Below are 24713 nucleotides of genomic sequence, written 5' to 3' on the forward strand. Positions count from 1 at the left end.
GTCACCCTGACCCGCGGACACTCGCTAGAATTTCAAAAGAAGTGTCCTCGTATTCCTCCCGTGGCCAGGAAGGAGAATCACGTCCCTCAACTGCTGTTGGAGGTAAGGGCGATGCTCAAGAAAGGTGCCATCGAGCTCGTCCCCAAGAGGCTCCGGGGCTCCGGAGTATACTCAAGGTACTTCCTCGTCAGAAAGAAGACAGGCGGTTGGCGCCCCATCCTGGACCTGCGTCGGTTAAACAAGTACATCAAGGCACAGAAATTCAGGATGGTCACTCTACAGCACGTGCTGGGACAGCTGGAGGAGAGCAACTTCCTATCCTCGTTGGACCTGGAGGATGCTTACTTCCACATCCCCATTCTAAAAGGACACAAAGTTTCTCAGATTTGTAGTCCAGGGGCGTCACTACCAATTCAGAGCCCTGACGTTCGGATTAAAGTCGGCACGCAGGGTGTTCACCAAGTGCCGTGCTCCAGTGGCGGCGCGGCTGCGCCTGCAGGGGATCCACGTCTACCCCTACCTGGACGACTGGCTAATCCGTGCAAGGTCAAGAGAACTCGCTGTCGAACACACAGCGAGGACCGTCCGCCTGCTCACAGAACTGGGATTCGCCATCAACTACCCCAAATCCCACCTGGTTCCGTCGCAGGTAGCACTGTTTCTGGGAGCGAAGCTCGATACGGTGGAGCGATTGGCATCTCCGTCGGAAGAAAGGACGAAGGCCATTTTGGGCAAGGTGCAGCGCCTGTTAGCCACGGATGTGGCCAGGGTGAGGTCCATCAGGTCCCTCCTCGGGATGATGTCTTCATGCATCTACCTTGTGCCCCTTTGCAGACGTTTGGGTGCGTCCGCTACAAGAGTTCCTCGACTCACGCTGGATTCAAGCGGCGGGCAGCTTCGAAGACAGGATCCCGCTCGATGAGGAATTCCGTCGGGCGATTCTATGGTTGGGTACCCGTGCGCACCTCACGACAGGCACGGACTTTCATACCCCGGCGTATCAGGAGGCGGTGACGAAGGACGCCTCCCTGGAGGGATGGGGGGCCCACACCAGAGATATCCACGCAAGAGGCCTCTGGCTCCCGGAGGAGAGGTCTCTCCACATCAACATCCTGGAGCTACGAGCCGTGTTCTGGGCGCTCAAACCGTTCCTTCCGTCCCTCAAGGACAAAGTGGTGGGGATCTTCACCGACAACACCACCACAATGTTCTACATCTGGAAGCAGGGAGGCACCATATCGCCAGCCCTATCCAAGGAGGCCCAGGATCTGTGGCACTGGGCCGTCGCCCAGGGGATGTTTCTGGTTCCCTTCCACTTGGCGGAATAAAAAACACCATCGCCGACTCACTCAGCAGGGAGCTGCATCGTGCCACGAGTGGGAACTACGCCAGGACCAGGTATATCGGCTCTTTCAACGATGGGGCAAACCCCAGATCAACCTGTTCGCGACGGTGACGAACTCCAAGTGCCAAAGGTTCGCTAGCAGGTTCATGAAGCCGAGGAGCATGGGCGATGCTTTCTCGTTCCCTTGGGACGGCCTGTTCCTGTACGCTTTCCCTCCGTTGCCGTTGCTGCTCCGTCTCATCAACCAGCTCAAGAGGTCCAGGTGCAGGATGATCCTCGTTGCACTGGCGTGGCCGAGACAGATCTGGTTGCTGGACCTTCTGGACTTGTCAACGTCCCCACCTATCAAGCTGGTGACGGATGCGGATCTTCTCTCCAGAGAAGGAGGCGCCATTCTTCATCACGAGTCGCTGAACTTGCAGGCTTGGTTCCTGCAGCACTAGAGTTTGGAGGATACGATATCCCGGCTGACTGCAGAGAGGTTCTTGCAAAAGCCAGGGCGTCCTCAACTCTCAAGTGCTATGGAAATAAGTGGAAGAGGTTCTCTGTCTGGTGCCGTGCACAGAAGATTAACCCTCTGCGGATTACGGCCCCTCAAGTATTGCCGTACCTACTGTCGCTGGCCAAAGCTGGACTGGCTCACGCCTCCATCAAGATACATCTGGCTGCCATCTGCCGATACACCAGAACTACAGGACGGGCGTCCTTGTGGTCTCATCACCTGGTGAAGGAATTTATGAAGGGACTATTCCGATCGTTCCTGCCGGTGAAGGCCCCTGCCCCGGCGTGGGAGCTCAACGTGGTGCTGACCAGGCTCATGGGGGGCCCCATTCCAGCCTACGCATTCGGCGCCGTTGAAGTTCCTGTCGTGGAAGACAGCATTTCTCATGGCCATCACCTCCGCACAGCGAGTGGGAGAGATCCAGGCCCTACCTTGCAAGCCTCCATACTTGACTTTTCACGACACGAGGGTGGTGCTGAGGACGCACCCCTCCTTTATGCCCAAGGTGCCGTCGGACTTCCACCTCAACGAGCCCTTGATGTTGCCAGTTTTCTTCCCGTCGCCTTCGTCGCAGGCCGAGAGGACTCTGCACTCACTGGACATAGCTAGAGCGCTGAAGTTCTACGTGGACCGCACAAAGAGTTTTCGGAAAACATCACAGCCGTTTGTGAACTTTGGACCTGTGAATCAAGGGAAGGCTCTATCGAAGGCTTCCATTTCCAGATGGCTCTCCGGCTGCATCATGCACTGTCACCGGTTGGCAAACCGACTGCTGCCCGGCCGTCCGAGAGCCCATTCGACCAGAGCGATCGCTGCTACCATGGCGTTCCTGTCTGGTGTGTCCTTGTTGGACATCTGCAGGGCTGCTACGTGGAGGTCGACGCACACCTTCACAAGATTCTACTGCGTTGATCGGGACTCCAGGGAGGAGTCCAGGGTCGGCCAAGCAGTGCTGCACAACCTGTTCGCTTAAGGTGAGCCTGGTGAGGAGGTAAGAGATGCTTAATGTTGAGTTGTTGTATTGCTTAATGTTGAGCCTGCTGCCACCTCCCGTGGTTGTGCATGTGTATACTTCTATGTATTCTTATATTCATGAGCATGTGAATCCATGCCAGACCCCATGCTGGAGAAGGAACAAGTTACTTACCTGTAACTGTTGTTCTCCAGCATGGGTCTGGCATGGATTCACATGCGAACCCTCCCTCCTTCCCCTCTGCGGCTCTTCACTTGGTCATACTGCCACTTTACGTGCTAACAAATCTGAGGATGGCTGCCAGGGGAGGGGCTTAGGGAGAGGGCATTGGCTGAGGGCAGTATGACCCAGAGATCAGTGATTGGTTACTACTAAGAAAGACAGATCAGAAACGAAACTGATACTGATTTTTTCTTTACTGAGGATTCCCAGCCTGACGACGGGGAATATTCATGAGCATGTGAATCCATGCCAGACCCATGCTGGAGAACAACAGTTACAGGTAAGTAACTTGTTCCTTAGATCCACAATAAGAGAGATGTTGGAGGCTGGCTGTGATAAAATTGTGCCCACAAGAGCTTCCATAAAAGAGAAGTGTGATGAGGGAATACTCTCCGTTACCCCTTTGGGCTCTGAGAGGAAAGAGCCTATATTGAATGGGCCTAGTGCTAATGTTATTGAACTCCTTCATATTCCAAGAGGGATTATTTTGGCGAAGGTTGACTTAACGGGTACGGATTGCAATCAAAGAGATACTACTTCACTCAATACCGACAGGTTTCATAATAATGTCAACTATGTTTCCCAAAGTGAATTGCATGATGTGCAATGGAGAACTCTGTGTTTTCCGGAGCATCCAAGTATTCTTTTTTATCACCTGTTCGATTGTGGCGCTCCTTTCTCCTTAAATAGGCCTAGAATTCTGGCCCTATTTAATGGGATCCCTGTGTTGCGATTATTGTCCTCAGCAGATCTGAAATTGGTGTACTATATCCACCCAGACCGGCTGGGCTATTTGACACTAGTACTGAATTCAACAATAGTATTTGATGCGATTCTATCTGAAATATCATCATTTAACAGATTGGGGCTAACAATGTCCTAATTTTCAACTCTAACTGGGAGCGGGATCTAAGAGCAACTCCACAGGTGGCTGTGGAAGGTGTGGGTTCTCTATTAACTCAGTCTGAGGGCATAAAAGAGAAGGGGACGAAGAAAATAGTTGGCGCTGGTTAGCCTTCACCTTGCATGAATCTATTTCACAATTGCAATCCCTACAAAAAATCTTTAACCAAACTTGCGATGTAAAACTGTTATCTTGGAATTCCTGTGGTTATGTACAGCTTGCTTCGTCCTATTCCATGTGTGGAAGATTATCTACCTGTTCTATTATTTGTATACAAGAAACATGGATGACTAAGCCTTATTATCTCGATGGTTACGAAGTACACCAACTGTTAGCAACTCAAGGCCATATGGGCCGACCTTCAGGTGGTTTCTTGACGGTCATTAAAAATGGCATAGGATTATCAATAACAGACACCTTTACATTACCATCTAGGGTTTTGGCCACAATAGTAAAGGTGGATGTAGCACAAGGTTAATTATCCATGTTACTCATTAATGTCTACTGGTCTCCTCACCGAATTCTCCATGACACTATTAAAGAACTTAGTACCTTGATTTTAGAGGTGATGTTGAAACGCCAGGGCCTGCAATTGGTATTTTGAGTCCGTCGATAGACCACAGGATTTTGGAAGTCTTGTTAGCCTTTACAATGGCTTTACCTGTACAGACTAGTACAGGTAAACTAGTACTAGTACTAGTAGATTAGTGAAAAGAACTTGGCCACGATTGCTAGGGCCATTATTTTATCGCGCCTGGATTATGGCAATTCATTGTTGCTGGGGACTACTAAAAAATGCATTGAGAAATGCCAGATAATGGAAAACAACGTGCTACGGGTGGTAAAAGGGATCAACAGAAGAGATCATGTGACAGAAGGAAGGAGAGCACTTCACTGCTTAGGATTGAGGACAGAATTCTTTTTAAAGCCATGACGCTAGTGCACAGATGTTTGGGGTGGCTCTGATGTACCCCAGATCTAAGTTAATTAGATTTGTATTTATTTGTATTTTATTGAATTTATATAGCACTTTAATCCAAAGTGCTTTACATGAGAACTAGAAGAAATACGAGAATAAGATGGTAATTGAATCACAACTTGAAAACAGTATAAGTAACAATTTACATTATTGCTGAGGTGAGGAGGGAGTGGAGAGGGACAAAGGAATAAGGGGAAGGGGAGATGCAACAAACATAAGATGGTAATTGAAACACAAATCGAAAACAGTATAAAGAACAATTAACATTATTTGTGAGGAGGGAGTGGAGAGGGACAAAGGAATAAGAGGGAGTGGGAGAGGCAACAAATATAAGATGGTTATTGAATCACAACTCAATAGTAAAAGGAACCATTTACATTATTGCTGAGGTGAGGACGGAGTTTAGAGGGACAAAGGAATAAGAGGGAATGAGAGGAGATGTTAGCGGAAGTAAGAAGGGGGGAGGAAGAAGAGAGGGAAGAATAAGACTAAGTAAGAGCAGGAGGTAGGATAAAAGGGGAGAAGAGGGTGTAGAGGTGGAGGAGTAGGAGGTGAGGCATGGGCGGGAGTGTTCTGACTTGAGTGTCGTGTAGACCGTTGAAACCTCCGTCCTCAAGTGACGCACAGGGGAACTAAAAGAAACCCGCTGTGCGACCTTTGGGGCCACAGGTGGGAGATGTTACTTCCCGGATCCACAGAACCTCTGGAACACCGATGCTGCTGTCAAAAAGAACGAGGTTAAGTACCAGGCAATTACAATATATCACGTTAACCAAAGGATCTGAATAGTCTTACCTATCTGGTGTTTGGAAAACCCAGGAAACCTAGGAGGGAGGTTCGAGACTGAGATGAGGCGGTCCCTAGAACAATAAGACCGCAGAAATGCGTGGATGCAGGATAAGCCACCTGTAGGACTGAAGGCGTGACTTGAATCCCAAAAGGGAAATTGCGTAGAAGTTCAGCAAGGTACCAAGGGATGATCCAAAGGCAAGTCAGGGTCTAGTCCAAAATCCAGCAACAGGTAAACAGTTCCAAGCAAAGGTACAAAGGGGTAATCCGAAGGAGTCCAAGATAAAGTTCCGAAATCAAGGTAAACAGTAAAGCAACACGTAACGCCAAACGGGGTCTGAAGACAGCTGAGAAGCAATGAGCGTTCCGTGTCTCAAGCCTTATATACTGAGCGTTTCGGGGTCATGTGACGTTCACCAAGGTCACGTGAGGAACGCCACACTGGATCACGTGAGCAAGTGAACGATCGGCGTGGAGATGTAACGCCGCCTCTTCTGCTGTAAGTTCTCCATGGCAACTGCCAGTGCAGGAAGGGTTGCAATCGGGCCCGTAAATCATACCTGGTACGGAGCTTTCGGTCCTTTGGGAAAACCGAATCACATGAGCCTCGAACCCTGGAGGGAGGTGTTGGGGAAATGTGGGCAGTGTTCTGGTGTGCAGTGGATCGGTGTGCAGAGGATCGCCTAACAGGGAGGAAGTGAGAGGTGTTAGGGGGGAATGGAAAAGATAAGATTTTAGAGAAGAGCGAAAGGAAGGGTAGGAGGGAGAAGAGCGGATGGGTAGGGTGAGGCGGTTCCAGTGGAACGGAGCAAGGAGTTGGAAAGAGCAGAAGCGGGAGGAGGCGCAGGGAGGCAGAGGAGGAGAGAGTAGGAAAAGATCAGCAGAGCGAAGAGAACGAGAGGGGAATAGAGAGTAAGAAGTGAGGAAAGGTAGGGGGCAAGAGCATGGAGGGATTTGAAGACAAGACAGAGGAACTTGAATTTAAGCTTGGAGTGAAAAGAAAGCCAGCCTAGGGAGGTGAGAGAAGAGGAGATGGAGTCAAAAGGTGAGAGAAGGAAGAGGGAGCGGATTGAGGAATGGTAGATTTTAGTAGGGAGAGGTGAGAGGAGGGGAGTCCGAAGAAAAGGGAGGACAGTAGAAAAGTCTGGAGAAGATGAGGGAGGTGATTAAGAGTTTAGTAGCATGAAAGGTTAGGAGGGGTCGTATTTTACGAATGTTGTAGAGGTGAAAGCGACGAGATTTGGCAGTGATAGCAATGTGGTGAGATAGGGAGAGGTAAGGGTCAATATAAAGACCAAGGTTACGGCCGTGGGGAGAGAAGGAGAGTTGGGAGGGGGGGAAAGAGAATGAAAGGGGGAGGGGAGGGAGGAGGAAGAATGTTGGCAGGGAAGAAAAGGAGTTCAGTTTTTTCATCGTTAAGAGTAAGGAAGTGAGAGGACATCCAGGATTTAATAGCAGAAAGGCAAGAAGAGAGTTTATCATGAATGTCAGAGGAGAAGGAGAGGAAAAGCTGGGTATCAGCATAAAAATGATGCGAGATACCAAATGAGAAGATGATGGGAGCTAGAAAGGAAGTGTAGAGTGAGAAAAGAAAGGGACCAAGGACAGAACCTTGGGGGACTCCATGGTTGAGAGGATATGTGGGAGATGTTGAGCCACCCCAGGAGACAGAAAAGGTGTGGTTAGAAAGATAAGAGGAGAACCAGTTGAGGACAGTCATTTTAGGCCAAATGAAGAGAGGGAGTTGAGAAGAGGATGGTCGACAGTATCAAATGCAGTGGAGAGATCATGGAGAATAAGAATGGAGGAGTGCTTAGAGTAGCGTACGGAAAGGGAGAGAGTTAAGAACAGAGATGAGGGCCGTTTCAGTGGAGTGTAGAGGACGGAAGCCGGATTGGGTAGGGGGAAGGAGGGAGTGGTTACAGATAAAGGAAGAGAGTTGAGAATAGACCATGCGTTCAAGAAGTTTGGAGAGAAACGGAAGGAGAGAAATGGGGCAATAGTTGGATGCAAGAGGGGGGAATAGCAGAAGGTTTTTTTAAGAATGGGGATAATAGTCGCATGTTTAAAAGGAGTAGGAAAAGAGGAAGTTGAGAGGCAGATGTTAAAAAAGGAGGTGAGATATGGTGGAAGGAGAGGGTAGATTTTAGGGATGAGGGGGGTAGGAATGGGGTCAGCGGGAGAAGCTGTAGGATGAGTTTTTTGGCTAGAAGGAGGGAAACTTCAGACTGAGGGACAGGAGTGAAGGAGGCCATGGAAGAGGATGGGGAGGAGGAGGAGAGTAAGAGTAGGAGGAAAGGATAGTTTGACGGAGATTGAGGACTTTATTAGAGAAAAAGGAGGCAAGATCAGTGGCAGAGAGAGGAGAGGCAATGGAAGGGTCAGGGGTAGCTGGGGAGAGAAGTTGGGATAAAGTTGGAAGATGCGGCGAGGGTGGGAGGATTGCGACTGGAGGAGGTCAGAGAAGTAGGTTTGTTTGGCAGACTTGAGGCAAGAATCATGGAGGGTGTTATTGGAGAAGTATGCAGATTGGTTAGAGGGGGTGGGGTGTTTAAGCCAGAGACGTTCGAAGCGCCGAAGGAGTTGGCGCATGGAGGAGAGATGAGATGAGAGCCAAGGTTAAGCAGGTCAGCGGGAAGGGTGAAATGAGGATAGAGGGTAAAGAACATCGAGAGAGGAGGAGAGAGAGGAAGTTGAGACGGAGGAGGCATCAGATGCAGAGAGAGAAGAGAAGTGGGAGGGGTGGGGAGGGAGGGGTTAAAGCTGCGTAGGTCACGCCGGGAGAAGACAGTGAATGGTGTGTGAGGGGGGGAGCAAAAAGGGAGGGGGGGTGAGGGAAAAAGAAAAAAGAGAGTAAAGAGTGATCAGATAGGTAGTTGGGTAAGCAGGAAATAGGAGAGGCGGTGAAAGAGGGGGAGATTAAATCAATAGTTGAGCCTGACTGATGGGTAGGAGGGGATGGTAGGGGAGAGAGAAGGTAGGAGTCACGGATGGAAAGGAGAAGCGAGGAGGGCGGGTTAGAGGGAAGATGGAGATTAAAGTCACCAAGTACAAGTAGTGGAGTGGGGTTGGGGGAAATGAGGCTAAAGAGATGGTCAATGTCCTCATAGAAGGAGCCGACAGGGCCACGGGGCGTTAGATGATTAGGAATGAGATAGCATGAGGAGAATTAAAGATTTTGAACATGAATTCAAAGGAAGGGAGGGTATGTAGAGAAGTAGGAGAGGGAGAGGATGCGAGTGTGGTCAAAAGAGAAGGCCTAGACCACCTCCGTCGCCAGAGAATCGAGGGACATGATCAAAAGAAGAAGAGGAGGAGGTGAGCGAAGCAGGAACAGAGGTGTTGTGGGGCGGGATCCAGGTTTCTGTAATACAGAGAAATTGGAGGTTGAGGCGTAGGAAGAGGTTGAGGACAGCTATGGGTTTGTTACAAATTGACCTGGTGTCCCAGAGGGCAACGTCAAAGGCATTGGTAGTGTTAGTGAGATGGGGGTTGATGAGGTTGCAGTGTTGGAATGAGGCATTGGGAATGGGGTTGAGTGAGTTTGGGAGGTGAGGGGAAGATTGAGAGAGGAGATGGCCATGAGGAGAAGGCAGAGTATTTTGAGTGTAGGGAGGGTAGGGGAAAGAGGAGAGGAGGGAAGGGGAGCGGGGCAAGCCAGAGAGAGGGAAAAGAGCATAACGGGGAGTAAGACCAGGAGTTGATAAGTAGGAAGTGAAGCTTCTTATGTGGGTATGCTTGGGAAGGAGAGGGTAGGAGGAGGGTGCCCCCGCTCAGTGACACGATGTGTGATCTCCCGATAGTGACTCGAAGTTGGTGTATCGAGCCACTGAGATAGGAAGCTGGGAGTGAGCGGAGGGAGCAGAATCAGAATACTGAGGAGAGGGGTGCAGGGCTGGGGGATAGCTCAGACAGACCAGGGCAGGAGCTCACAGGATGGGGTTGGCGGAGGAGGATGGTGTCCCCCTCACAGAGACTTGATGTGTGAACCCCAGCAGTGACTCAAAGTTGGTGATCCGTGACTCTGAGATAGGAAGCTGGGAATGAGCAGAAGTTCAGACAGTCAAGGGGAGGAACACACAGGTTGAGGGTAGCGGGAACACAATGGCAGTAGGGACAGTCCAGGCAGTCCAGGAATCCAGAAGTAGAGGTGGAGGGCCGCTCTGGCGTAGAGTAGTAGTAGAGTAGAGGTGAAGGGCCTCCCTTATGGACTGCTTAGAGCGCAGGATCCAGCTTAGAGCACAGGATGAGGGTGGCGGCAGCACAATGGCAGATAGGGTGGACCAAGCAGTCCTGGGGTCCAGTAGTGCTGTTTAGAGCACAGGACCCAGATTTGAGCATAGGCTGAGGATGGCAGGAGCTCAAAGGCAATTAGGGTGGATCAAGCAGACGTGGAGGCCAGTAGTGGGGGCCCCCTGGAGTAGAGTGGTAGTGGAGTTAGAGTAGAGGTGAAGGGCCACCCTATTGGAACTGCTTTGAGCACAGGATCCAGCTATGAGCACAGAATGAGGGTGGTGGGGGCTCAATGGCAGTTAGGGCGGACCAAGGGGTCCTGGGGTCTGAGTTCACAGGATGAGACCAGTGTAGGCAGTAGGAGAGGTGGCAGGGAAACGTGGTTGAGGCAGGTTGAAGCACAGGCCGAATGCTAGATGCAAAGCAGCAGATGGAGGAGGTGGAGGCTGCCCAAGTAGACCGCTGCGGACGGAGGGAGCAGATGACAACAAACGAAGTGGAGGCAAACGGAGCACTGGCTGAGCAGTGGAGAGGCAGCAGCAGGATGAGGGTGGCTGGAGCAGACTTTGGAGACCTGGAGGGTAGGGGCAGTGGCAGGTAGAGGTTGAACACGAAGACCAGCGTGGACAGTAGGAGAGGCGGAAGGGATACGTGATTGAGGTAGGCTGGAGCATAGGCCGTATCTTAGAAGGAAGGCAGCAGCAGTCGGAGGTGGAGGCTGCCCATGTAGGCCGTTGCAGGCGTAGGGAGCAGTAGACAGCGAGCGAGGTGGAGGCAAGCCGGAGGACTGGTTTAGAAGTGGAGAGGCAGCAGCAGATGGAGGGCGGTCCTCACAGATCGATTCAGGCGGAGGGAGCAGAGGCTGATAGTCGCATGGGGAGCAGGCCGGCACACTGGTGGAGCGCTTTGGGACTGATGGCACAAATTCAAGGGCGGGTCGTTCTTATCAGGCTCTGCTATGTGCTGGGGGAGCAGGCTGGTTCACTGGTGGTGAGCGGAGGGACAGCGTGCCTTCGGAGACGCTCCGCAGATGAGTCGTGTTCAGGGGCGGGCTGCTCTAGCCAGGCTCTGCTGCGTGTGGGCAGACGCCGCTGCCCGAAGTGGGTTCACACAGGACTGCTCACCCTCACCAGACTCTGCAGCGAGCGGGCAGACACCACCGCCTGAAGTAGGTCCTCACTGTGCCCCACCAGGCTCCAGGAGACCCGCAGTAGAGACGGACCCCCACACAGCAGAAATGCCCAGGCATTCTGATCTACTCCTAACAGGACCCTGAGATAGGAAGCACATGGTACGCTGCAAGTGCAGCAAGCAAATCGAGCAACGGGTGCCGGAAAATCCTTTCCGGTTCAGGTGGCCCAGCAGTGGAACAAACCTCTGGTGGCTATGCGTCTAGAACCGAATTACAGAATCTTCAGGAAGCACCTTAAGACTTACCTTTTCAAGTAAATCTCCTTATAGACAGAAGCTCTCCTAGTAACTTGGTTGTTCGTCTACTGTACCCTGTTTTTATGTCTCTGCGCACTGATGCCTGCAGGCTTTTGGCGCATTACAAATGCATAAATAAAATAAATAGTATGGCATCTAATTTGGCTATAAATCGAGCCAAAAATCGCATTGTCTGGCACAGGGACAATATAATAAATGTGAAGAAGGCTTTTGTTTCAGACTTTCATCAAAATCCTATAGAGATCAGGCAGCTTATTTATTCCCAACGTAATTTCCCCAGATATCTGGAAGATCTGATTCACAAAAACAGTACATCGTCCGTGAATATATCTCGGAGGCAGAAAAACAAACATGTCTACGACTCCAGAGTGAAAGAAAGGAAATGCCAATTTAGAAAATATGTCAGACACATTTTTTTTACCTATGATAGACGAGATAAAGGCCATCCATAAGCTCAAACATCGTTTGAAAAATTGGCTGAAGCACCATAAGGTTGCTACAAGCAGATAGTGAAGCAATTTTTTGTGCAATAAGGGAAGCCTCTTCTCGCAACTTTTGGCAGTTGATGAACAATATTGAATCTCAGGAGATTCAGGATCTAACGATCCCTATTCCGGAGGAAATATGGAAAGGCCACTTTGCAACGCTTTACGCTGCAAGTAAGCTGGAGTGTGTAGTAAGTGAAAGGGTCATAAATCACTCTTGGCACCTTGACTTTTCCGTAAACAACATCACGAGGCTGATTCAAATATCTAGCGCGTCGAGAGCAGCAGGACTCAATTGCATGGCCAACATCACTCTAAAGGCGAATCCCGAAATCTGGGCCATACTATTTTCGGATATTATAACTACTAGAGACATTCCATACACATGGCACTTTTCACATATATTACCCATCTACAAAAAGGGTGATCGTTCTCCCCCCCCCCATAAATATCGCCCGATTGCATTATTACATGCAGATTCAAAACATTTTGCTGGGCTTGTTCTTTCCAAAGTTAATGACTGGGCAGACGAAAATGCTATATTATCCGGGTACCAATTTGGTTTTCGCAAAGGCGTGGGCACTGATGCTGGTGGTCTGATTATGTCTCTATTACAAGAAAAGTCATGAATCCAAAATGCTATCCCCATATATGTTGCAGCAATGGACTTATCACAGGCGTTTTACCTTGTTGATCGATCCTTGCTCTGGTCAAAACTATCTTCATGGGGTTTACCTAATGATATTTTGTCCATTTTGGTTCACCTTTAATAAAAGCTCCCTAATTCAAGTGCGGGTGAACAAAGAGGGATCTCTGTCCTGTGCAATTGAAACCCACAATGGATTACGTCAAAGGGTGCATATTTGCCCCTACTCTTTTTAATCTTTTTGTTGCAGACGTGGGCCCTCCTTTGGTTAAAGCTGCCTTTATTTCGCCTAGAATAGAGGGGACGAAATTGTGCTGTGTGCATATGCAGACGATTTTCTCTTAATCGACTGCACTCCATTAGGCCTCCAGCGTTTGTTAACAGCATTTTCTGAATACATGTCATTGAATGGTCTTGTGGTGAACGCTGGCAAATCAGTTGTCATGCGACTGAATCATCACAAAAAATCTATCCCCTATAGATGGTTTTTAGGCACAGCAAAATTGACAATCCATTCCTCTATGCGATATTTAGGGTTTTCAGTCTTTTACAATCCAAGGAAACGTGCTAATTTATATCACGTACTAGAAAAGGTGGATATCCTGGTATCGCAAATGAGGAAAGTTCAGGGGAAATACTGTCAGTATTCTATGTACCCTTTAGTGAATTTTTATAAATTAAAGGTTATTCCGAAGCTTCTGTACAGTCTGGAGCTTGTATCACCTCACATGCAGATCGACCCGTCTATGATAGAAGCCAGAATTTGGCAAGTGTTACTGTTTTGGTTACCTAAATGCGTGCCGTTAGCTGCTCTTAGATATGAGTTAGGCATGCAATCATTGACGAACCTTGTTAATTGGAAAAAGTATCTCTATACAGGAAACTCTCGCTAGATTCAGGAACTAATATCTATACTAAACTGGATGCTAAGCTGACAACGAAGGGACAAGAGGCAGCACTTCTCACTGCTCTTAGACGAGTCTGTCAGGACGTAGCTGACAATCTGGGGATAGGGGAGGATTTGCCAAGACAAAATCCTCTCTGTGTTAAACACTAATGCAATTCTCAGACTGGGCGGGTACAATGGAGATGGTCTCAGAGACTAAATTGTATAACCCGTTAATCTCGCATTGGAAGCAGTTGGGTAAAGTGGAAACGTATTTTATGTGCTTCCTGGGTCATCTATGGAGAAACGCATATATGAGATTTCGCTTCAATGTTTTATTGACTGGGGAAATAATGGAGATAAGAGCGGATAAAGAGAAGTCAGTCATTCCTTGCACATTTTGTATGAAGGCTTATGTGAAAGAAACACTCCAGCATCTATTAGAATGTCCTGATCTAAAATCTCAACGGATTGCCAGTTTTGCGAAATTTGCAACAAATCCAGGTATGGTTTTGCTGGACTCAGTATGGTGGCAAATGTACATGGTAATACCGTGGGGCTCAAAATTGCGGTGGTTCGATTTCTGATTGACACATGTGGTCTGATCCCACTTAAATATAACCTAAATGGGAGTGATTGTATGAATGAACACCCCATAGCTTCAGATACAAATACAGCTGTACCTTGATTGTGCCACTCTTGCCTTTTCCATTACCATATTCCTTGAGCTAATGTTTGAAGTATCGACAATCAACTGTTTGTAGGATGGCATAAGGAAATGTTTTTGGAAGATTGTATTAACATTAATTGCACCAGATTATTTGTAATTTATAGTAGGCATAGGTGGTGTCCATTGACCATATCAAACCACATGCAGTTAATTCTATGAATTTCACCAACATAGTCTTAGTTGGAATGTGAAGTACTTTTGATTGTGCCATTCCCTGCCCATGGTTTTGGCAAATGTTTGATATATTTTCTTTTTGCCTTAGCTAAACAATATGCACGCTGGATGTTAGTATGGAATTTTATCTTGAAGTTTTATTAATTTCGTGGAAAAGTAGTAAGAAGGCACTTTCTTTGATGTAAGTTATGTTCCTGTCTAGTCTTTAGGTTCATGATATGCTATCTTTCCTTATTCATGTGGTTAGTGAAATTGTAAATTATTTTTTAAAATATATTCTGCTAAGTAATTGTATAAAAAATATTCTATGGTATTTAAGATTGTAAAAGTGTTAATTTTCGCATTCTAATTTTGTAAAGGATTTCTTTGTTAAAACCACAAGCAAATAAAAAAAAAACTTACCTGTGTGGATCCTTATCAGACTTTGCTCTTGCTAACTGTACTTCACTCCAAGCTCTCCTGAGTCTAAGACTAACTGCTTAGTAACCCTACCACTGAGAGTTTGGGCAAAAACTTTAGGGTGCAACTGGCTTCTCATAATTCCTCACCAGAGTAGGTTCTGAAAAAACATCTTAAAATACACTGCCTCTTTACTTTACCCTTAATCCAGTAAACTGACAATAAATGTTTTCGCCTGCACTGGTGTTTCCCTTTCTATTCTCTGCACTCCTTGGAAAATATAGCCTCCTATACCCTATTAAACCTTTATAGATCTAACTCCCATCAGCCACTAAGCAGAGTAGGGTCATTGAATTCAACAGGTCCCTCAGCAACATGACAGATTGTGATAAGTCTGCTTATTTGAGCTTTGGCTCAGAGATACAGCACATAATTGTTAATAATCTGTGCACGCTTTGTTATAAAGGTAGCACCCCTGGTTCTCATCCTTCATGTGGGTTAGAAGGTATTTGTTAATCATGCAAGAGTAGCCATCTCCCCCAGTTAAGTAATGTATACCCCACCAAATCACCATTGTAGTAGTTTGAGTCCCTAAGCTTAACCGTGGAGTTGCATATTGTGCCCCACCAGGGGTTTCTCCACCGTAGTCTACAAAGAAAAAGGGAGGCTGTAGAGGTAAAGGGAAGGAGAGTGCCACCATCATAAGGCATAATAATATAAAGCGGAGAGGGTAGTGATTGTAGATGTAACTTGCGGGCACTGGGGTCTTCCAGTTGTAATAGATTATTAACAAAGCATAGCCTAGCACTTTGTGGAGCATTGCTAACACGATCCCTCTTTCTCTCTCGATCTAGAACTTTTTGGCCCTTTGTGCTAGTAACTACTACAACGGCTGTCTTTTCCATAGAAATATCAAAGGCTTCATGGTGCAGACCGGGGACCCGACAGGTAAGGGGACATGTTGTAGCTTCTTCAAATGGGAAAAAGTATTTGTTTGTTCTTCATAAAACCTGAATGGATTTCAGTTTTTCGTTGGTCCCACATGACGAGCCTTAATGAGACATTATATTAACTTTCTGCAGTAGCATATTGTGATTAGAAATATTCCATGAAGAGCGTGTTTCAGAGTCTTAATGCAGTAATCATTTTTCTGCACGGGAGCCGAACATGTGGAAGGTTGTGATTCAGTTTTTGTTGGGCCTCCACTGAAACATTCCATCATATAAGCCACATCTCTTGCTTCGCTGCTTTCACCGCATGTCAGCTACACACATCAGTTATGGTGATGAGTCCCAACAAAGTTGAAATATGCCTGTGATATTTAAACATGTGTGAGAAGTGTATGTTAGTCTTTCGTAGAGCATAATTCTGATTTGTGGTACCTGGCTAACTAAGTTCTGGTTCTGGCTTCCTTTTTGTTTTTACTTTTCTTTTGTAGACCTATGTACTACTGAGATACCCCTACCACTGCAGTCTTTTGGTCTGCCCGGGTCGAGCTTTGCTCACAGTCTGGGTGTGCTAATGAAGATACATACAAGAGAGATGAGCTTTTGTGTCAGTCAGCTGCTCGGTCATAATTGACAAATGCATTTTGGGCAATGCTCTTGATACAGCAGTGGCCATTTTGTACGGACCAGTGGAGCTGCTAAATGGTGAATTTGTTTTGTTGCTATGCTGCTTGGTACTCATTCAGGCAGCTAATCTTTAGACCATGCCCATTACTTTTTAGGCCACACTGTTTTCAGAGCCCCCTTCCTAGATTTTGCACCCCACATAAAGCACTGGTTTCCGCAAGTCCAAGCCTTGGTTGGCCAAAGGTTCAGAAAGTGAAGCAGAAGGCCCACTAGGGGCGCGAACAGTGATGGGCACCTGAAGCCACTTCTCCGAATAACCTCACCATGAGAGGTGACCCCGTGAGACTCCCTGACACTCGCACCCCTTGCATCGGTGGGCGAGGCAGAAAGCACAAGCCCCACTCTGAGATGAGAAGGGCGAGGAAAGTAAAGCCTGCGGCAGAGAGTGGCCCACAGGGACAAGGCAGAGGGGCGCTGGACCTGGCAACGCCATACCACGGCAGGGGAGGATACGAAACCCCAGGAGCTGTGGGGACCCACAGTGCCAGCAACCGCATACTGCAGGGGGAGTGCGAGGTGGAGAAGAAGGAAGCAGCGAAGAATGATGTGAGGCCTGGGGCACTGCTGCAGCCGGATAAGAGGTGGCGAGAAATGGGGCCCCGCAAGCACCGGAGGAGGCGTCGGGCCATCAGGAGGGAAGGCTTCGATGCATGGGCAACCTGTTAGGCAGAATCCTGTGCAGTTCCCTTGGGGAACACTGCAAAAAGATTAAGACTACAGGAGTAAGCAGTAAACCCAATTGGTAGCAGTCTGCACCACCCAGATTTACCTGGTAGCTGTGGCTGGGCAGTCAGACTTCTCTCAAGAAGAGTAGGGCAGTATATAGAGTATACACAATAGGGCTAAAAACACAGTAGAGCAAACAAACACTGACCAGAGCTTTGTATCAAAAGTATATAATTATTTATTTAAAACACACTCTAGGCAATACACTAGCACTCTTAATCAAAAGCAAGTTAAAACACAGTCTGGTAAAGTATACACACCTCCCTTGATAACTATTAGACAAGTCAGAGTTAAAACACCACTATTTGTTAAAACAGATGTGAGCGCGTAACCTAGATGGCACTCCAATAGTTAAGTTAAAGGGTGAGAAAAAGGCAGGGCATAAAAATAAAACAGTTCCCAACACTTTTAGAAGTTCAAAGCAAAGGAGTAAAGGCAGTATACACTGTAGAGCCAAAGTTCATAGGCCAGGCCTACTTTAAATGGAGCAAAGCGAAATGTGCCCAAGATCACACAGTTTAAAATGCACTAAAAGTCTTTGCAGAATGTTCTAAAGAGGTTGGGGTGATTCAAGAAGTAAAGTTAGAAGGTCTGGGGCCAACCCAGTTGGAAAGCCAAGGATTTAAGGGTCACCTTTAGCAATCCGTGGAAGGGGAGGCCAGGCAGAACACAGTACCTTAAAGAGAGAGGAAGCTCCAGCGGTGGCAGTTGTTCCTGGCAGTGGTTGCAGTTCGTTGTTTCGACCAGGTGAAGAGAGGATCTCGTCGAGGAGGAAACTTGGAGTCGATGCACTGCACAGGGATGAAACCAACCACGGAGTTCATCGGTTGAAAGGTGCGTTCCTGTTATTCGCGGTTAAAGTGGTGAAGCTTGGCTATCCGGCCGCCGGGGTGCTTGGCACGGGCGATTACACCAAGAGACGTATTTGGAATGCGAAAGGGGCGAACTGATTGATCCCACCAGCTCAAAGGAAGAAGACTCGTCCAGCAGAAGATCTTCTCTTGTCGTTGGGAAAGTGGTGAGTTCGCTGCAGCAGGGCTCCACCGCTGGTTCGTCGTTGCAGATGGCTCAGCTTCTTCCCTCTTCGGATTCTTAGGTCCTGTGGCGACTTCTGAAGTTCCAGTCCCAAAGGCCCTGCTTTTATGCAGAAAAACCCCCATTCAACAGCCTAGCTGTCACTCAAACATGCTAAGTGGTGAGCCGGGCGGCTCACCACTGGGCCAATCAGAATAGAGTGCAACTTGGGTTTCTAAGGCAACGCAGTCCAGGGTGCCAATTCCCCTCCCCACACATCCTGTGGAACCCAGACAGAGTGGCACCATTTGGAGGGCTTCTGTGGAGAAGCCCGCCAAAATAGTGGAACAAAGGGCCCGACCTTGGTTAGAGTTACAGAGATGGACACAAATGCCATTTTAGAAAAGAGTTCTGGCAAAAAGACCCAACCGTTGATTTAATATTAAATAAATAAACCAGCGGTATCTAACATTGTACCAAAAAGTGGTGCGTTTCAAATCAATGGGAAACTCCCATAGGAAATATTCCGGTGGAATATTTTGCGTGGTAACCACTGCCACCAGCCAGAAACTCGACAAGGGGGGACTGGGCAGTGCCCCCTTGGAAACAGACCCAGCAGCAATTGAATTAACCCCTTCCAGTACTTCCACAATATGATGGTTTGTACTGGTTCTGTTCACAATTTTGAACTAGTAAAGTCAATGGTGACTTTACATGCCCTGGGAGACATTAGTCAGTTCCAGGGTATGGAGTCTATGTTTGGGGGTCACTATGACACCCCTGTGTTACTGCACTGAGGGTGCTGTGTAACACACATAAAAAATAGATGATACCCTATGGAGTAAAAGACCCCATAGCCCATAAGCACACAGAGTCAAAGACATACCTCAAATCATGCCTAAGAGTGGGAGGAAAAGAGTCTCACTCTTAGCAGGAGAAAAAAACAAACCCCAAAAATCCAGCAAAGCTGCTGGGGGAATCACTAGGTTTGGGAAATTAGCCTTAGAAGAGAATTCTCCCTAACACAACCCAGAGGGAAGGCGTCCAACACTGTATAAAGCATAATTCTATTTCAAGACAGGAGGCTTCATATTATACAAAGCTATCTTTACTACTTGACGCCACAGCAGCAAAGAAACAAAAGCAAACTTCAACATAAAACAAGTTTTGTTTTAAAAAAAAAATTAACCCAAACCAAAATTGAGGACAGATCATGCCCTGGCAACACCCAATAGGCATGGACCCCCCCTCGTATAAGTCCTTTCCTCTAATATGACCTCCTCTTTCTTTGCTGCTCACGGCACAAGTTAAGTCACTTCCTTATTAGTTGTGAAACTCTGTTGCTTGTTCCTTTTATTGCTGCGCAGTTACTATGTGTCCTTTCAATACAGAGCCTTTATTGTTTCTTTGACAGGCTTTCATGTGAGTGTAGAAACTGCATATTTTTTTTATTGTCACCATCTGCTTGTGTTATACGTTTTGTCATATACAAATATGTTGCCGATATTAGTTATTTGTGCAAATCTGTCAGCTTGAATCACACGTCGACGTTGAGTAACTTGTTGTCGATGTATTCCAAGATTTTGGCTATGGCGATTTGCCATATGTTCTGTTGCCACCGATAAGCTGAACCACCATGTGTCCTCTTCTTGTAAGATGTCGAAGCCTACCATGGGGGAAAGATATCGCTGCCTGATTGCCTTGGTTGCTGGACAAACCATCAGCTGATGTTGTACTGTTTCTTTTGGCGGCGGTACAGTTTTGTGGCAAAATCGACAGTTGGCCGATTGGGTAAGACATCTGATATGTAATATTTCATTTGTTTTTAGTAAATTTAGAAGGGGGCGTAAGATTAGGTTGCAGGCTTGTCTGTTCGGAAATTGCATAATTAGTTGCTGCGGCTCATTTCGTTTCAATGTGTTGCTTGGGAGATGTGAGGTAACTGTAGTTTTGCTGCAGTGTATATTGTCTTTGCCCAATCCGCGTCTTTGATTTTGCGTAGGACTCTACATGGGTTAAAGATGAGTTCTTCTTCATCAGATGCAATTGTGTGGAGCAAGGCTTGATTTTCTTTTTGCCAATCTGTCAACATGTCGGATTTTTGCTTGTCCATCTCAAGTTTGATCATTCTGAATATTTCGTTGCTGTTTTCCATTCTGCATTTTCTGAACAGCATGATGGTGTTAGAGCTAACCATACATTCTAGAGACTAGAGACTTAGTTCACATCTAAAGGCCACTCCTGATGTTGAGTTGGGTAATTTGAGCACTTGCGGCCAAAACAGGGCTTCAAGTTTGGTCCATAATGACTTGGGTATGGTAGGCATTGCTTCCGTGCCATATGTGACAGCGGGCACGACTTTCATTTTATAGAAGTTGATAGTTGGAATAAGTGAGAATTTCCTGAATTTGCTGTCTATGGCCCTAGGTTGGGTTGCTAGTTTGTTGATCTTTGCATATAGTTCGGCTTGCATGGTGGTTTCCTGACGTGAGCTGTCCAAGTGGACTCCTAGGTATTTGAATGCTCTGACGATCTCAATTTTTGTTAAATCCAAGCGCCAGTTGAAATCGGTATTTTTCTTTTCGTGTTTTTGTCGGATCATAATTTTGGTTTTGTCTTTATTAATTTCTAGGTGGTTATTGATTGCGTACTGTGAGAGGCCGTTTAGTTGGCGTTGCATCCCTATTTGCGTCTGATCAAATAACGTGAGGTCGTCCGCATAGAGGAGGCGTCCAATTGTTGTGTTTCCGATCTTCGGAGGAAATGCTCTTGTCTTCTCGATTTCTTGGATGTCTCCAGTATAAGCGAGAAAGAGGGCTGAGGCTAACGGACACCCCTGCTTTACCCCACGTGTGCTGGGAATTTCTGCTGACAGTTCGCCTTCACGACTGAAGTGCACTCTCAGCGTGGTGTTACAGTGAAGGGCTTGGATTGGGGCTAGGATGTCTTCCGGGCAGTTGCAGTTTTTTAGTTTGCACCACAAGCGAGATCTTTCGACGCGGTCAAATGCTTGTGTCAAGTCTATAAACACTACGAACAGGCGTTGGTTGCTTTGCAGGACTTTGCTTTTTAGAATGCTGTAGACCAGGATGTTACAAGTGGTGCTTGCATTTTTTTTTAAGCCTGCTTGAAGCTTGTCGTTGCATTTTGCGGTTGCAGCCCACGATTGGAATTTTTTCAATAATAGTGTGGCGTATACCTTGCCCAAAACGTCTAATAGGGCTATCGGATGAAAGTTCGATGGGTCCGAAAGGTCGCCTTTTTTGTAGATTGATATAATCGTGGCTTTTGTCCATGATGTTGCTATGAATCTAGTTTCTGCACAGCGCCGAAAGATGACACTCAAGAAGTCTGCCCATGCATTAGGATGATACTTCAGTTCGAAGTTTGTGATGCCATCCAGGCCTGGTGCTCTTGAGTTTTTTATTTTTCTGATTATGTCCAAGATGTCCTCTATATTTTCCAGATCACCCCAATTCACAACTCCTTGTCGTTGGTCGATGATGGTTTCTGTTGTAACTGCTTTAAACACCATTGCAAAAATGCTTTTCCCAGGTAAATTGGTTGATGTTGTTCAGGATTTGGTTATCCAGGGGTTTGTCTGTGGCTCTCAGTAACGACCATAAATCTCTGTTGTTCGTGACGAGCGCTTTTGTGATCTGCCCGTCATCTGACTGATGCAGTTTGTGCCTGTGGGATGCCACCCAGGCTTTATAAGCTGATTTCAGGCCTTTGATTTTTGCCTGAACATCTGATGTTGAGTCTTGTTTTATTGCTAAACGCAACGCTCTTCTGTATTCACATCTTCTGTTTACTAAGTCTTTGTTATATAAGTGATTTCTCTTTGATCTTATGGCATTCATGTTGGGTTTTGCTCGCATGTGTGGTATTAGCAAAGGTTGATATTCAATTGCACTGCTTGTTCTTAGTTGTGCTTTTGCTTTGTATTTTGATGTTAGTTTGTTGATGGACGCGGCACTTAGTTTTAGCCTGGTGCCTTGGGCATTCGGCTCAATTTGAAGATTTGAATCAGTTATTTTTATGTTTGGCAGTTGCCAAGATGCCTCTAGCAAGTTGTGATCACTTGCTGATGTGCGCCTTTCACAGCGGCGCTCCTCGCACCCTGTGAGTACGCAGCTACTCTGTGAGCTCCGCAGGCACGGGGGAGTTTGGGTCCCCGTTTCTCCCTCACTCATTGTGGCCTAGACTGGTGGCGCGCAAACCCAACGTGGGTTGCTGTAGCCGGGCACTCGTTGCACGGGAGCTCAGCCAGAGATGAAAAAGTACTTGTTGCCCGACACACCTGCTCTGCGGGCGGCATAATACTGCATATTAAGGTCTTCCTTTGTTTTCCGGTGTGCGTGGCCACGCAGGCCTGCGTCTTTGTTGCAATATTCACTGAGGCCGGGAAGCTGCTTGGCTGTCAGTCTGTTGGCCTGTCCACGAAAGCGAGGATTGTTCCTCACGTACTATTGCCTTAAAGGTTCTGCAGGACCTCAAGTGTTAGTGCTCTCATACATATTTTGGGCTTGGTGCTTTAGAGAAGATGGTGGCTACTAAAGGGGGTGAGGGTCCTTCACCAGCCGATGCTAGCACCCAAGTTCTGCCGACTAAGAAACCTTTAAAAGGGGTTAGGAGCTGAGGATGTCCCGGTGAAGGGGTTGGGGGAGGTGTCCCTTTCTGCCCCAATGTTGGTGACGAGTAATCCAGGATACTATACTCTGCTCTTCAGGAGCTCAATTCTACACTGGCCTCTGTATTTGAAAGACTTATCAATAGAATTGCGCACATTCATCGTCAATCTGAGCCCTTGTTACCCTCGCAGGTGCCACGTCAGTGCAGGGCAAAATAGAAGCATTTAGTAGGCCAAGATGGCCTCACGGCCATAGCTCCCCAGCCCAGGAATACTCCCCTACGAGGGCGTTAAAGCGGAAACTGGATGAAAAAGGCCCTCTTATTGCCCTCCTACTTGGACAAGTCGGAGGGAGAGGGAGTCTGACTATCAGGGACCCGTCCAGGTCATCTCAAGATAGCTCTTAGCTCTGAGGATTCAGATTCCCCGCCTAAGCGGCGCAAGAATCAGAGGACACCTTTACACATCTGCTAGACCGCTCATGCTCAGCGACGATCGTGGTGGTGCCTTTCTTCGACCCTTCCATCATTCAGTATCCCAGGTCAGCTGAATGTCATCCATTCGGGGGGGGGTGTAAACACTGGGCCAGGAGACCTCTGCCAAAGTAGGATAGAAATAAACTTCGCTCAGATTGTACCAGACCGGTCCTTCCTGATAAGGTGGCCCTTACCCTGGATATAGACCAACCCACTGTCTCTTTTGGAGAAAGACTCCAAAAAGGGGGGTCTATAAGGCCTTGAGAGGCTGCCAAGACAAATTATTAGATATCGTTGGTCCCCTTACACAGATTTTCCAAATGGCAGAGGACGCTGCACTTGGACTCTCCTTTGGATGTGCACGCCCTGCGGGGGTGGGTGCAAAGAGTTATTTGCCTGCTCGGCAATGCCAATGCCGCCATTTCCAGCCAACGCCGCAAGGAGCTTCTCATGAGGATTGACTCAAAATTGGCAGATAGGGTGGCGGGAGAGGCAGGTCCAAAGGCCCAAGGGAATCTCTTTGGAGAGAGGTTTATAAGGGATTTGTCGGCTTATGTCCACACCTTCACAGCTTTAGGCCAAGCACAAGTCAATATACAGAAGGTTTTTGCCACTGAAATGTTTGACTGGGCAAGAAGAGGTAGAGCCTGTTCCTCTGGCTGCCCCTCCCAGGGCTCATCCCGTCCCATACAATATGCAGCCAGGGGTGCACATCAATCATCCTCTGCTCAAGGTACCCAAGCTGCATTCTTTTCCCCAGACGGGATACCAGTGGAGAGGACATGCCAGCAGAGGCAGTGGTAGAGCAAGGACGGCTCCAGCTAATGCCTCATATTTTAAATGTTTCTTCCCGCAAAGGTTTGGGGGATAGTTGGCCAGGTTTGTTCCGCAATGGGAGATGCGCACGTCAGACCCCTGGGCTCTCCAGGCAGTGAAAGGCTTTCGGATGGAGTCCTACTCTCCTCCATGCCAGGTAGTATACCCGGTTCCCCTCTAATTTGACAAGGTCAAGCAGAAAGCAATTGATGCAGAGGTCCAAGACCTCATTCACAAGGGCGCAGTGGTCCCGGGTACCTTCACTGCCTTCCAATTCCTGAGCATGATTTTCTTGGTTTCCGAAACCTGAAGAAGGGTTCCAGCCTGCCATAAGCTTAAGAGCCCTCAACTTCTTTGTGATTTCTCAATATTTCAAGATGGAGGGCATTCACCTTCTCAGAGATATGCTTCTCCTTGCAGATTGGATGGTGAAGATGGATTTCAAGGATGCTTATTTAGTAGTCCTAGTTTACCCTCCCCTCCCGGAGTTTCTCCAGTTCAAGTTGGTGTCTCGCACTTGACAGTTTGCATCTCTCCCGTTTGGGTGCTCCTCAGCCCCTTGGTGTTTCACTAAGTTAATGCGGCTGATAATGGCTCATCTCAGGGCAAAAGGGATCAGAGGGATTGCCTATCTGGACGATATGCTCCTTATGGCGCAGGGTTTTCAGACTCTTCAGAAGCATCTAGCGAAACAGTCT

General features: G+C 47.6%; 1 protein-coding gene across 2 annotated transcripts in view; it reads left to right on the forward strand.

Annotated features, from left to right (window-relative positions):
• PPIL3 (peptidylprolyl isomerase like 3) overlaps positions 1-24713 on the forward strand; it is a 293216-nt gene that overhangs the window by 187267 nt on the left and 81236 nt on the right. For both annotated transcript variants that reach the window (XM_069651737.1, XM_069651736.1), the window contains one exon: positions 15571-15664. In XM_069651737.1, coding sequence (XP_069507838.1) covers positions 15571-15664 — 94 coding nt within the window. The remainder of the gene's footprint in view (positions 1-15570; positions 15665-24713) is intronic.

This window comes from Ambystoma mexicanum, chromosome 3p, assembly GCF_040938575.1.
Source record: "Ambystoma mexicanum isolate Mex_15411 chromosome 3p, UKY_AmexF1_1, whole genome shotgun sequence".
NCBI lineage: Eukaryota > Metazoa > Chordata > Amphibia > Caudata > Ambystomatidae > Ambystoma > Ambystoma mexicanum.